Raw genomic sequence first — 15198 nt, 5'->3', positions numbered from 1 at the left:
CCTCATTTTAATAATCAGTCATTTTCTACTCTGTTATGAGCTTTCCTGATAGCTCAGTTCATAAAGAATTTGCCTGCAATACAGGAGACCCTGGTTCAATTTCTGGGTTGGGAAGTTCCCCTTGAAGAAGGGATAAGCTAACCACTGCAATATTCTTGGCCTTGCCTTGTGGCTCAGCTGGTTAAGAATCCTCCTGCAATGCAGGTGACCTGGGTTTGATCCCTGGGTTGGGAAGATCCCCTAGACAAGGGAAAGGCTACCCACTCCAGTATTCTGGCCTGGAGAATTCCATGGACTGTATAGTCCATGGGGTCGCAAAGAGTCAGACACGACTGAGTGACTTTCACTACTTCTACTCTGTTAGAAGAAAGATACGGAAAAATTTCATTTTTATTATTTTTCTCCCTTTAGGAAAATGTACAAATATTCAAAAGTGTATAATGTTTCTTCTAAACAACCATGACTCCACACCTTAGAGAGCATATTCTGAGAGGGAGCCTATCCTACCAGGAAGAAGGGCCACCAGCAAATTCGGTGTTCAACACACACAAAAACAAACGATAAAATTGGAGATGGGTGGAGGAACATAGTAATTAAATAAACCTCAAAATATTGGAATATTTTCTTTTACCAAAAATGAGGAATTACCCATTAAGAAACAAATGCAAACAAGCTGCTAAGAAATTAGCTTACATTGTCTCCAGAATTTCAGAACCTCCCTCCTACAGAGACATTTATTGTATTTGAAGACAGTTTCTGATGAATACAAAACCTTCTGACATGGCATACACATGACTGAGAAAAATATGTGTATATTTTATTTTACATTAACTTTAAGCACATGGAAAGTTAAAGTGAAACTTGTTCAGTCATGCCCAACTCTTTGCAACCCCATGAACTGTAGCCTGCCAGGCTCCTCTGTCCATGGGGATTCTCCAGGCAAGAATACTGGAGTAGCCGTTCCCTTTACCATGGGATCTTCCCAACCGAGGGATCGAACCTGAGTCTCCTGTGTCTCCTGCATTGCAGGAGGATTCTTTACCATCTGAGCCACCAGGGAAGCCCTTAAGAAGATGGAGGAGAATGTAAAAAACTTTGTAAAATGATGTAAAAATAACAGTTTCATTATTTTACATAAGAATTGCTTTTATGTCATATGACAGCAAGGAGACCTGAAAAGGCTAAGAACAGAAAAATACACATCACCATGTTCTCAACTTCCACACTTTGCCTGACGCACCACTGGAAGATACTGGTAAGTGTGATGGTTAGTGACAGGACGAGACCAACATGCCCAGCATCCAAAGCTAAATGAGGAAGAAGAAGAAGAAAGTCAGTCTACTTCTCAACCCCTCACATAGGTCCTTCTGTCACTCTACAAAGAAGACTCCTTTATTTTTATGATTTTCATTGGAGTATAGTTGATTTACAAAGTTGTGTTAGTTTCAGGTGTACAGTAAAGTGAATTAGCCAGACATATATGTAATCTGCTCTTTTAAAATTATTTTTCCACATACATCATTACAGAGTATTAAATAGAGTTCCCTGTGCTATACAGTAGGTCTTTTTTAGTTAGCTATTTTATAAATAGTAGTGAGAAGACTCCTTTATAATATTTAAATCATTTGTATGTAATGACAGTATTACTCATAATATTACTTCTGTTGTATGAGACAATAATAGTTTAAAAAAAAAAAAAAAACACTATGAGGGACTTTCCTGGTGGTCCAATAGCTAAGACTCCGAGCTCCCAATGCAGGGGGTCCAGGTTCGATCCCTGGTCAGGGAACTAGATGGACCACATATGCCACAACTAAGAGTTCACATGCTGCAACTAAAGTCCTGCCTATTACAACTAAGACTGAAGATCCTGCATGCCCCAACTAAGACCCAGTACAGCCAAATAAATAAGTAATTTTTTAAAAATATTATGAATTTAGAAAGAACTAACAAAGTTGTTAGATTACAGAGGATGAAATAGTTGGATGGCATCACCAACGCAATGGACATGAGTTTGAGAAAACTCAGGGAGTTGGCAATGGACAGGGAGGCCCGGCATGCTGCAGTCCATGGGGTCACAAAGAGTCAGACACGACTGAGCAATTGAACTGAACAAAGTTGTTCAGTCACTAAGTCATGTCTGATTCTGTGTCTCCATGGACTGCAGCACACCAGGCTTCCTGTCCTTCATTATCTCCTGGAGTTTGCTCAAACTCATGTCCATCGAGTTGGTGATGCCATCCAACCATCTCATCCTCTGCCACTCCCTTCTTCTCCTGCCTTCAATCTTTCCCAGTATCAGGGTCTTCTCTAATGAGTCAGCGCTTCTCATCAGGGGGTCAAAGTATCAGAGCTTCAGCTTCAGCATCAGTCCTTCCGGTGAATATTCAGGGTTGATTTCCTTTAGGATTGACTGGTTTGATCTCCTTACAGTCCAAAGGACTCTCATGAGTCTTCTCCAAAACCACAGCTTGAAAGCATCAATTTTTTGGCCCTCAGCCTTTTTTAATGGCCCAACTCTTACATCTGTTGACAACTCTTACATGACTACTGGAAAAAATATACCTTCACTATGTGGATCTTTGTTCTCAAAGTGACATCTCTGCTTTGTAATATTCTGTCTAGATTTGTCATAGCTTTCCTTCCAAGAAGCAAACATCTTTTCATTCATGGCTGCAGTCACAGTTTGAAGAGATTTTTGGAATCCAAGAAAATAAAATATGTCACTGTTTTTAATTTTTCCTCAGATGGGACCGGATATCATGATCTTAGTTTTTTGAATGCTGAGTTTTAAGCCAGCTTTTTCACTCTGCTCTGTTACTTTCATCAAGAGGCTCCTCACTTTCTCTCATTAGAGTGATATCATCTGCATATCTGTGGTTATTGATATTTCTCCCAGAAATCTTGATTCCAGCTTGTGCTTCATCCAGCCCAGCATTTTGCATCATGTATTCTGCATATAAGTTAAATAAACATAGTGACAATATACAGCCTTGTCATTCTCCTTCTCCAGTTTTGAAGCAGTCCATTGTTCCTCGTCCAGTTCTAACTGTTTCTTCTTGACTTTCATACAGGTTTCTCAGGAGACATATAAGATGGTCTGGTATTCCTATCTCTTTCAGAATTTTTCACAGTTTGTTGGGATCTACACAGTCAAAGCCTTTCACATAGTCAATGAAGCCGATGTTTTTCTGGAATTCCCTTGCTTTCTCTATGATCCAGTGAATACTGGCAATTTGATCTCTGGTTCCTCTGCCTTTTGTAAATCCAGCATGTATAGCTGGAAGTTCTGGATTCATGTACTGCTGAAGTCTTGTTTGAAGGGATTTTAATATAACCTTGAGTTCAGTTCAGTTCAGTCACTCAGTCGTGTCCAACCCTTTGTGACCCCATGAATCGCAGCACGCCAGGCCTCCCTGTCCATACCAACTCCTGGAGTTCACTCAGACTCATGTCCACTGAGTCAGTGATAACCTTACTAGCATGCAAAATGAGTGCAATTGTATGATAGTTCTAACATTCTCTGGAATTGCCTTTCTTTGGGATTGGAATGTAAACTGACCTTTTCCAATCCTGTGGCCACTGTTGAATTTTCCAAATTTGGTGGTATATTAAGTGCCGCACTTCAACAGAATCATCTTTTAGGAGTTTAAATTGCTCAGCTGGAATTCCATTACCTTCACTAGCTTTGTTTGTAGTAATGCTTTGAAGTTAAAGTCCACTTGACTTCACAGTCCAGGATGTCTGGCTTAGGTGAGTGACCACATCATCATGGTTATCCAGGTCATTAAGATATTTTCTGTACAGTTCTTCTGTGTATTTATGCAATCTCTTCCTAATCTCTTCTGCTTCTCTTAGATCCTTACCATTTTCATTATTTATCATATTAATCCCACCTGGATTGAGATACACTTGACAGAATAATATAGGTGAGGATGTCATTGCTCAGATTTTTATCCTTATGCTTCAATTATCATTATGTAATTTCACTTTCTATGTCCAGTGTAGCTGCAATTGAAATCACAAAAACAAGGCAGTGGGTTTTGCAACACAAGGCAATGCTTTTAAATCTAAAAAATTACTCTCATTTTTGCATTAAAGACTGTGATTCAGGGTTCTTGCTATGGAATAGACAGGGATGGTGAATTCATGACACACATTCCAACAACTCCTCATCTGTGACCCACACAGCAGTGAGGATATTGTTTTTGCTACAGAGACTCTTTCTAACACCATTACACTGGACCCCTACAACCAAGAGATCCAAGGAGCCCTAAAGCTAAAACCTATAACCTAAACTGTCAGTTCAGTTCAGTTGCTCAGTCCTGTCTGACTCTTTGTGACCCCATGAATTGCAGCATGCTAGGCCTCTCTGTCCACAACGAACTCCCGGAGTTCACTCAAACTCATGTCCATCGAGTCCGTGATGCCATCCAACCATCTCCTCCTCTGTCGTCCCCTTCTCCTCCTGCCTCCAATCCCTCGCAGCATCAGAGTCTTTTCCAATGAGTCCACTCTTCACATGAGGTGGCCAAAGTACTGGAGTTTCAGCTTTAGCATCATTCCTTCCAAAGTACACCCAGGGCTGATCTCCTTTAGAATGGACTGGTTGGATTTCCTTGCAGTCCAAGGGACTCTCAAGAGTCTTCCCCAACACCACAGTTCAAACGCATCAATTCTTCAGCGCTCAGCTTTCTTCACAGTCCAACTTTCACATCCATACATGACCACTGGAAAAACCATAGCCTTGACTAGCAGACCTTTGTTGGCAAAGTAATGTCTCTGCTTTTCAATATGCTATCTAGGTTGGTCATAACTTTCCTTCCAAGGATTAAGTGTCTTTTAATTTCATGTCTGCAATCACCATCTGCAGTGATTTTGGACCCCAAAAAATAAAGTCTGACACTGTTTCCACTGTTTCCCCATCTATTTCCCATGAAGTGATGGGACCAGATGCCATGATCTTTGTTTTCTGAATGTTGAGCTTTAAGTCAACTTTTTCACTCTCCACTTTCACTTTCATCAAGAGGTTTTTAGTTCCTCTCCACTTTCTGCCATAAGGGTGGGGTCATCTGCATATCTGAGGTTATTGATATTTCTCCTGGCAATCTTGATTCCAGCTTCTGCTTCTTCCAGCCCAGCGTTTCTCATGATGTACTCTGCATATAAGTTAAATAAACAGGGTGACAATATACAGCCTTGATGTATTCCTTTTCCTATTTGGAGCCAGTCTGTTGTTCCATGTCCAGTTCTAATTGTTGCTTCCTGACCTGCATATAGGTTTCTCAAGAGGCAGGTCAGGTGGCCTGGTATTCCCATCTCTTGAAGAATTTTCCACAGTTTATTGTGATCCACATAGTCAAAGGCTTTGGCATAGTCAATTAAACAGAAACAGATGTTTTTCTGGAACTCTCTTCCTTTTTCCATGATCCAGCGGATGTTGGCAATTTGATCTCTGGTTCCTCAGCCTTTTCTAAGTTGTACAGAAAGCTGAATAGTAAACTTGGTTCTCTGTATCCAACTACAGGACACTACCTGGGATGTTCAGAAGGTCATCCTGCTACAGTTATGTAGACCTCAACCCATTCAAAGAAAGATAAAAAGAAAAAAGATCTCCTCAATGACCTACTGTAAACAAACAAACAACCTACTTAAAGCAATCTACAGATTCAATGCAATCCCTATTCAATTACCAATGGCATTTTTCACAGAATTAGAACAAAAAAGTTTACATTTTGAATGGAAACACAAAATACCATAAATAGCCAATGTAATCTTGAGAAAGAAGAAAAATGAAGCTAGGAAGAATCATGCCCCCTGTCTTCGGACTATATTACAAAGCTACAGTAACAGAAAGTGGCACCAAATGCCATGTGGCACCAAAATCAGAAATACAGATCAACAGAACAGGACAGAAAGTCCAGAGATAACCCCCGGGCACCTATGATCACTTATGACAAAGTAAGCAAGAATATACAACGGAGAAAAGACTGTTTCTTCAATAATTGGTGCTGGGAAAACTGGACAGCTACATGTAAAATAATAAAATTAGAACTTTTCCTAACATCATACACAAAAATAAACTCAAAATGGATTACAGATGTAAATGTAAGACCAGACACTACAAAACTTTTAGATGAAAACACAGGGAGAACTCTCTCTGACATAAATTGCAGCACCTCCGAGAGTAATGAAAATAAAATAAAACATAAACAAATGGGACCCAATTAATCTTAAAAGCTTTTGCATAGCAAAGAAAACCATAAAAAATACCAAAGACAGTCTTCAGAATGGGGAGAAATATTTGCAAACAAAGTGACTTACAAGGGATGACTCTCCAAAATATACAAACAGCTTATGCAGTTCAATATAAAAATAAATAAATAAATAAATAAAAAAAATCCAAAAAATGGGCAGAAGATTAAAAGAGATGGTCTCCAAAGAAGAAACACAGATGGCCAAAAAAAAAAAAAAAAAAAACGCATGAAAAGATGGTCAACATCTCTAATTGTTAGAAAAATGTATATCAAAACTACAGTGAAAAAAAATGAAAAAAATGCAAAAAACTACAGTGAGGTTTCAACTTACCACAGTCAGAATGACCATCATCAAAACAATAAATACTGGAGAGGATGTGGAGAAAAGGGAACCCTCCATCACTGTTGGTGGGAATGTAAACTGGTAAAGCCACTATGGAGAAAAATATGGAGGTTCCTTTAAAAACTAAAAAGAGAGCTACCATATGATCCAGCAATCCCACTCCTGGGCATATATCCAGAGAATACCATACTTCTAAAAGATACATCCACCCTTATGATCACTGTAGCACTATTTACAATAGCCAGAACATAGAAGCAACCTAAATGTCCATCAACAGAGTAATGGATAAGGAAGATGCGCTATTATACATATAGTGTAATATTACTCAGCCATAAAAAAGAGTGAAATAATACCATTTGCAGCAACATGGCTGGACCTAGAGATTTTCATACTGAGTGAAGTAAGTCAGACAGAGAAACAGAGAATATGATATTGCTTATATATGGAATATAACAAAAGGCTACAAATGAACTTATCTACAAAACAGAAGTAGTGTAATAGATGTAGAAAATAAACTTATGGTTAACAGGGGATAAGTGAGGGGAGGGATAAATTGGAAGACTGGGATTGACACATACAACTATATATAAAATATTAAAATAGATAACTAATAAGAAACTACTGTACAGTACAGAGAACTCGGTAATGGCCTACATAAGAAAGAACCTAAAAAAGAGTGGATATATGTATATGTACAGCAGATTGACTTTGCTGTACATCGGAAACTAAGACAACAGTGTAAATGAACTATACCCCAATAAAACTTAAAATAAAAATGAAAGAATGTCCTGAGCGAGCCAAAGCAGGGGCCCAAGGCACCAAAGGTCTGCTGGAGCAGGCACGTCATACCTGGACTTTGCTCCTAAGGACTCTGAAAGTGAAAAATAGAAATTCTTTTCTAAAAGACAGTTCATTTGAAGTATTAATCAAAATGCAAATTACTAAAAAAAAATATACATTCACCCCAATGTTCATGGGGTATGGAAAAAGAATCTTTAAAAAGTGGATATATGTATAACAGAGTCACTTGGCCATACACCTGAAGCTAACACATTGTAAATCAACCATATGCCAATCATTTTTTTTAATGGCCTCAAAAAGACCTACTGTAAATAAATAAGTAAATTTAAAAAAAGATAAAAGTTCTCAGTAAGACACAAACAACTTCTCATGGACCACACTGTGGAGTCACATACTGCAGACACTTTAATACAATTCATTAGAACCAAAGAGTATATATTAGACATGATGATTAGAGTTTAATAACTACAAAAAAAGCTAAAAAGTGTAAACATACCACAAATATTCACATCTGTACTTACTTTCTACCAGAATCAGGGCCCCAAAGGCAACAACAGTGACAAAGATGGCACAGATGACATCCAGATACACAGCGAGCCATCGGGACGTCGTCAAAAGCAGGAACCAAGCCTCTGGATTTGTGAACCATAATAAGTGTAATACAAAAACTATGTTAGCTGCTTCTCATGAGGGAGAATATTTTCTCAGTTGAGCTACAGAAGATTTTACACAGGTAGGACAGCAAAGTTGCATACCCAAGGAACCTGAAGATTCTAGAAAACTAGGTTCTAACACAAGACAATGTATGAGACACACAGAAATCAGTCCAGGAAGCATGAATGGAAACTTCAACCCACAGGTTATCAACAGAAATAAGATCAGAAGAAGGAAGATGGGGAATCGTCTCATCTGTGCATTTCCTGCAGTGCTGGGCCTCAGCGTGAAGATCATCCTCTCACAGGGTCGACTGCTCCCAGCTCTCACACAGCAGAGAGCACAGCTCACACTGTTTCCAGCACCTTCTGCCCTCACCACAGGGCCCTGCAGTGTTTATTCTTAGGATCCAGTGTCTATATGACCATCAGCTAACAGGATCTGCATGTGACTTTCAAAATGCCATTTTTATCTTCAAAATACAATAATTATCAGAAAGTTTGGCTTGGATTTTATAGACTTGGAGGAAATTCTGAATTTTCTACCTAGGGAAAAAATTTCACTGATTAAAAACATAATCAAGTGGGTGGCAAATCAGGAAATTATTTCCTCAATCACATCTGCCACCCTCCACGCTCTGAAAAGTCAGCAAACTGCAGTCTGGAGGGTGAGAACAGCCACCACCTGGTTCTGTAAATAAACTTTTATTGGAACACAGAAACCGCCATTTTCTGATGTATTATCTTTGCCTGTCTTTGTGCTACAACAGCAAAGGTGAGTAGTTGCAACAGACACAGTACAGCACACAAGCCTACAATATTTTCTATCTGGATCTTCACAAAAAAGAAGTTTGCTGACTCTTACCCTAAAGAGACAGAAGTCTACAGGGCACAGTGATGCAAGGACAATGCGAGCCAGTCAGGGGAGAAAAGCAGGGAATGACAGGGAAGAAGGGAGCACTGAGGGGATGCTGAGAGGAAGGGGTGGGGGAGGCAGGTGTGCAGAGGGGGATGAGGAGTGACACAGAGAGAGGTGTGGGCAGCCAGGCCACCTGAGAGGGAGGTCAGCCTCAGAAGGGAGCACATCCCATCCTTTGAAAACATCTCCAGAAACTTACAGACCTGAGTGCAAATCCTGGTGTGCATCAAACAGTTCCTGAAACTTCTGTTCAGCTTTATACGCCCGGATGGTCCAGAGTCCCCGGAAAGAAGATGCTAAGTGGGAAAATACCGGGCTCCGTGCTGGGGAAGCAGAGACAGAGAAGGTCAAGAAGGCTGGATGCAAGGAAACCCACTGCCTCCCGGGCTCTGTGGTCACACATCCCACCAAAGAGAATCCTCCATGTGACCCTCAAAGTCCTGCTCACATCAAGCTTCACTTTAATGACCTGGGAATGAAAGCTTCTCCTTGAAACTATCTTTGATCAAGTTCAAACCACAGCTAGATTTAGATAAAGAAATTATTGTTCTTTCATCAAGATCCTCTCACACACGCCTCCCTCCAAATTCTTCTGGCATCTCATCAGGTGGAAATTGTTGACAATTTTTAAAAAATATATTGAAGTACAGTTGATTTACAATAATGTTCTAGTTTAAGGTATATAGTACAGTCATTCAGTTATTTTTTTCAGATTTTATTTCATTACAGGTTAATACAAGATACTGAATAAACTTCCCTGTGCTTTGCAGTAATTCCTTGTTGTTGTCTATCTGACACATTAATAGCAGTATGTCTATTAATCCCATACTTCTAACTTGTTCTTCCCTCTCTCCCAATCCCCTTTGCCAACTGTAAGTTTGTTTTCTATGTCTCTGAGTCTATTTCTATTTTGTGTACAGATTCATTTGTATTATTTTTAGATTCCATATATAAGTGATATCATATTTATCTTTCTCTGACTTACTTTACAAATAATAATATTCCCAAGTCCATCAATGTTGCTGAAAATGGTAATATTTCATTATTTATCATGGGTGAGTAATTACTGTTCACTAATTTTTGAATCAGTAGCCTTTTAAAATTTAATTCCTAATTAGAGTCCTCACCACACTGAATTTTGTTGAGTAACCCTGTGGGCCGTCTCCTCCTTAGATGAGTAACCTAAGGGCTGGGATAGAGTCAGTACATCCCCCATCCTGTACCAGAGCCAGACACAGGACATGGTGAGATAAATAAGGGGAGTGGACAGTGTGCTGCCTCCCCCGTCGTGGGCCTCTCTCTGCACCTGCGCCAGGAGCCTCTGTGTGGGTCACAGAGCATCTGGCACTGCCCCGCCCTTGTGCCCACAGGACCCGACAGACGAGGAGCCTTTGAACAGTCTTGACTTCCATTCCAGGAACCTGATGGACATTTTATTAGCTGTCTGCTAGATACCTGTCCTGGTATTCTGAGGTCACTGTGGCATGTGACACATCAATCTTTTAGAATCTGACAGTGGCCTTAGTGGCCATTCTCTTTTGAGTGACTTCATGTGGGTTTGGGCCTGGTGTCACATGACTGGCCATTCATTTCCTGCCTTCTTCTCTAAGAGCACACTGACCACAAGCACCAAGGTCAGGCTCCTGCCTATCAGGGAACAGGTGGGCTGCAGGCTGCCAAGCAGGGAGGACACTTCTGGTGGGGTTTTCATTCTTCCCATGAATGAGGTTGTAACTTGCTGTTGTCAGGGGCACACAGTGAGCCTGTGACCTCTGTCTGAGGTGAGTGATAACTTGTGCTGTATCAGCAGGAAATACTGACATCACTTTGGTACCTGTGTGTCTCCTAGAGAAGACCTGTTAGTACAATTAGGTTGTTTATGGGAAGTTAGTAATGCATCTTACAGGAGGCTACAGAGATTTTATAAAATGATGGGGAAATAATCAAGGGGGAAACTCCAAACTGTTTTCAGGTCCTCATTTTTTAGTCCAGTATCTGAATGCCTGTCTGATGACAGTTCAGCCAGTACCAACATGCATCTGGGCACTGCACATTTAAAGGAGTTGAGGTACAAATAGGTAAAGACACAGAACCTTCTCTTGTGTTTAGTGTTCCCAATTCTATAAGGAAGGAAGGAGCAGGCTTCCTTCTGTGAGACACTGGGGCTCAGAGAGAATGGGAAGCCCTCAGCTGGGGGAGGACAGCTTGGGCTGGGGACCAGGTGACCATCCATTCAGCCCTAGGATGAGATGGTTGGATGGCATCACCAACTCAATGGACATGACTTTGAGCAAACTCTGGGAGATGGTGAAGGACAGGGAAGCCTGGGATGCTACATGTAGTCCATGGGGTCAAAGAGTCAGACACGACTGAGGGACTGAACACAACCACCACCACCACCTAGATAGAGAACATAAACATTCTAATCAACTGGCTACCGCATATGGTTATCTGAGGTGTGCAGGATGGGGTACCTGGATTAAATGTATTGTCTAACTTGTTTTATTGACTATGCCAAAGCCTTTGACTGTGTGGATCACAATAAACTGTGGAAAATTCTGAAAGAGATGGGAATACGAGACCACCTGACCTGCCTCTTGAGAAATCTGTATGCAAGTCAGGAATCAACAGTTAGAACTGGACATGGACTAAAAGACTGGTTCCAAATAGGAAAAGGAGTACGTCAAGGCTGTATATTGTCACCCTGCTTATTTAACTTCTGTGCAGAGTACATCATGAGAAACGCTGGGCTGGATGAAGCACAAACTGGAGTCAAGATTGCTGGGAGAAATATCAATAACCTCAGATATGCAGATGACACCACCCTTATGGCAGAAAGTGAAGAGGAACTAGAAAGCCTGTTGATGAAAGTGAAAGAGGAGAGTGAAAAAGTTGGCTTAAAGCTCAACATTCAGAAAACGAAGATCATGGCATCTGGTCCCATCACTTCATGGGAAATAGATGGGGAAACAGTGGAAACAGTGTCAGACTTTATTTTTCTGCGCTCCAAAATCACTGCAGATGGTGACTGCAGCCATGAAATTAAAAGACGCTTACTCCCTGGAAGGAAAGCTATGACCAACTTAGATAGCATATTAAAAAGCAGAGGCATTACTTTGCCAACAAAGGTCTGCTAGTCAAGACTATGGTTTTTCCAGTAGTCATGTATGGATGTGAAAGTTGGACTGTGAAGAAAGCTGAGCGCCGAAGAATTGATGTGTTTGAACTGTTGTGTTGGAGAAGACTCTTGAGAGTCCCTTGGACTGCAAGGAAATCCAGCCAGTCCATTCTAAAGGAGATCAGCCCTGGGTGTTCTTTGGAAGGAATGATGCTAAAGCTGAAACTCCAGTACTTTGGCCACCTCATGAGAAGATTTGACTCATTGGAAAATACTCTGATGCTGGGAGGGATTGGGGGCAGAAGGAGAAGGGGGCGACAGAGGATGAGATGGCTGGATGGCATCACCAACTTGATGGACGTGAGTTTGAGTGAACTCTGGGAGTTGGTGATGGACAGGGACGCCTGTCATGCTGCAATTTATGGGGTCACAAAGAGTCGGACACGTCTGAGCCACTGAAATGAACTGAACTTAACTTGTTTCAGCCTACTCGGTGCAAAAAATCCAAATAATCCACAATGATGGTGCCAAAGTTCTCAGACTCTTCAGATCAAATACTGAGAAAATCCTGTACTGCTTCTTGACAAAAGCCTCAGAAGGAGCCCATTTCTCCACTTCCACGTGAATGGGAAATAGCTCTTGCCCCATGCAAAAATTCTGTCAAATATTCTTTCTGGAACAACCTCTCTCTCAATGTGCCAGAGACCTGCTTTGCAATAAGACTATTGAATGACTTCATTTCATGAGTGGTCTCAAACCATAAAACGTCTGAACCCTGTCTACACAGAAGACTGGATGGAGCTCATCACTTCCTCTTCTGCCTCCCCAGGTCCTACCATCCCACTGAGTCATATAGGTAGAACTGCACACACACCTGGACTCTACTGCTCCCCATCCATCCAAACACCTCGCCAAACTCGACCTCACAGGAAGTTAGTTGCTTCTCTTGATGAATGAAAATGTCTTCTACAGATTTTATGAAACTGATGATCACTATTCTTTTTGCAAATAAAGGTAAGTACCTCAAGTGTTTATTATTAAAAACAAAACATACAAATGCCACCATAAAACAACTCCTTTGATTGGATGAACTGAGATTTTTTTCCACTTAGTAGATACAGAGAAGCATGACACTCAACATGAGTCTGTTCTTGGCTTGGTTTCTAGAAGGTTAAGTTGGTATTAATCTCCAATAATTATTCAAGGTTGAGGTCTCTGATGCAAACATATTCTCTCCTTACTTTTTGGTTATTTTTATAACTTTTAAAAATATATAACAATCTATTTTCCTTATTTTTGTTTTAATACTGATGAAATGTGTGCAATAATAAGAGAAAAATTTGATTATTTCATCATCTGTGATTACCTGTAGAATAGACTAATAAATCATAAAATGTGTTCCCCATTATTCTTTTTTTTTTTTTTTTTTGCTGTATCTTGCAGGATCTGGTTTCCCAACCAGGACTAAAGTGGTGGCCCCCACAGTGGAAGCACAGAGTCTTAATCACAGGACCACCAGGGACGCCTTTGTTCCCCACTATTCTAAAACTAGGAAGGTGAATGGAATTATCAACTAAATACATACTGAGCCGATCCCCCTCCTGTGTTCTCCTAGGGGATTATTTTCAGCATCATTTATATGAATAGCTTTGAGAAAGGGGAACACAAACAGTGTGGTTCAATTCAGTTCAGTCGCTCAGTTATGTCAGACTCTTTGTGACCCCATGAACTGCAGCACGCCAGCCCTCCCTGTCCATCACCAACTCCCGGAGTTCACTCAAACTCATGTCCATTGAGTTGGTGATGCCATCCAACCATCTCATCCTCTGTTGTCCCCTTCTCCTCCTGCCCTCAATCTTTCCCAGCATCAAGGTCTTTTCAAATGAGTCAGCTCTCCACATCAGGTGGCCAAAGTATTGGAGTTTCAAACGCTTCAAAATCAGTCCTACCAATGAACACCCAGGACTGATCTCCTTTAGGATGGACTGGTTGTATCTCCATGCAGTCCAAGGGACTCTCAAGAGTCTTCTCCAACACCATAGTTCAAAAGCATCAATTCTTCCCCACTCAGCTTTCAAACAGTGTGGCTATCACCCCAAATACTGAAAATGACAAAGAGCAGACATGAAAATAAAAGGGCTTATCTTTTCAATAGGGCTCCCCTGGTGACTTAGATATCAGAGTCCACCAGCAATGCAGGAGAGCTGGGTTCAACCCCTGGGTCAGGAAGATCCTCTGGAGAAGGGAATGGCTATCCACTCCAGTATTCTTGCCTGGGGAATTCCATGGACAGAAGAGCCTGGTGGGCTACAAACCATGCAGTCTCAAAGAGTCAGACATGATTAAGTGACTAACACACATCTTTCCAATACTTTTAACAACTGTAACTTACTAGAACATGTGAAAGAATATTTTTTTTTCAAATATATCACTTTTGACATATATTTCTTGAGGTCTCCTTTCCTTTCCCTAATCTTTTCCTTTCCTTGTCATTTCTGGTAACTTTCAGTTCAGTTCAGTTCAGTCACTCAGTCGTGTCCAACTCTTTGTGACTCCATGAACCGCAGCACGCCAGGCCTCCCTGCCCATCACCAGTTCCCAGAGTTTACCCAAACTCATGTCCATTGAGTCAGTGATGCCATCCAACCATCTCATCCTCTATTGTCCTCTTCTCCTCCCGCCTTCAATCTTTCCCAGCATCAGGGTCTTTTCAAATGAGTCAGCTATTCATATCAGGTGGCCAAAGTATTGGAGTTTCAGCTTCAACATCAGTCCTTCCAATGAACACTCAGGACTGATCTCCTTTAGGATGGCCTGGTTAGATTTCTTTGCAGTCCAAGGGACTCTCAAGAGTCTTCTCTCCAACACCATGGTTCAAAAGCATCAATTCTTCAGTGCTCAGCTTTCTTTTGAAGAACAATTCTCTATTTTCCTTCTACATTAGTTCCAACATGATGAAATACTTTCAAGAATAGTATTAACAGAGTGGATACTCTGTGTTAGGACATAGGTCATGAACAAGACAGAAATGATTCTTGTCTTCATGGTGCTCACATCCATCCTCCTTGGGATAAAATGCAAAGGGCAGCTGACCCGCCGCCAGCTCC

General features: G+C 40.9%; 1 protein-coding gene across 9 annotated transcripts in view; it reads right to left on the bottom strand.

Moving 5' to 3' along the window:
• LOC139176086 (ATP-binding cassette sub-family C member 4-like) overlaps positions 1 to 15198 on the bottom strand; it is a 374149-nt gene that overhangs the window by 258938 nt on the left and 100013 nt on the right. For 5 of the 9 annotated variants that reach the window (XR_011569625.1, XR_011569624.1, XR_011569623.1 and 2 more), the window contains exons 22-23: positions 9177 to 9296; positions 7923 to 8033 (exon numbers count right to left, since the gene is read on the bottom strand). Coding sequence is in view for 6 of the 9 variants with exons in the window: in XM_070799890.1 (XP_070655991.1) it covers positions 7923 to 8033; positions 9177 to 9296 (231 nt within the window). In the remaining 3 variants the exon portion in view is untranslated. The other 4 variants (XM_070799887.1, XM_070799886.1, XM_070799888.1 and 1 more) reach the window with 2 other exon arrangements.

This window comes from Bos indicus, chromosome 12 (assembly GCF_029378745.1).
Source record: "Bos indicus isolate NIAB-ARS_2022 breed Sahiwal x Tharparkar chromosome 12, NIAB-ARS_B.indTharparkar_mat_pri_1.0, whole genome shotgun sequence".
Lineage (NCBI taxonomy): Eukaryota > Metazoa > Chordata > Mammalia > Artiodactyla > Bovidae > Bos > Bos indicus.
This window is presented reverse-complemented; position numbering and strand designations above follow the sequence as displayed.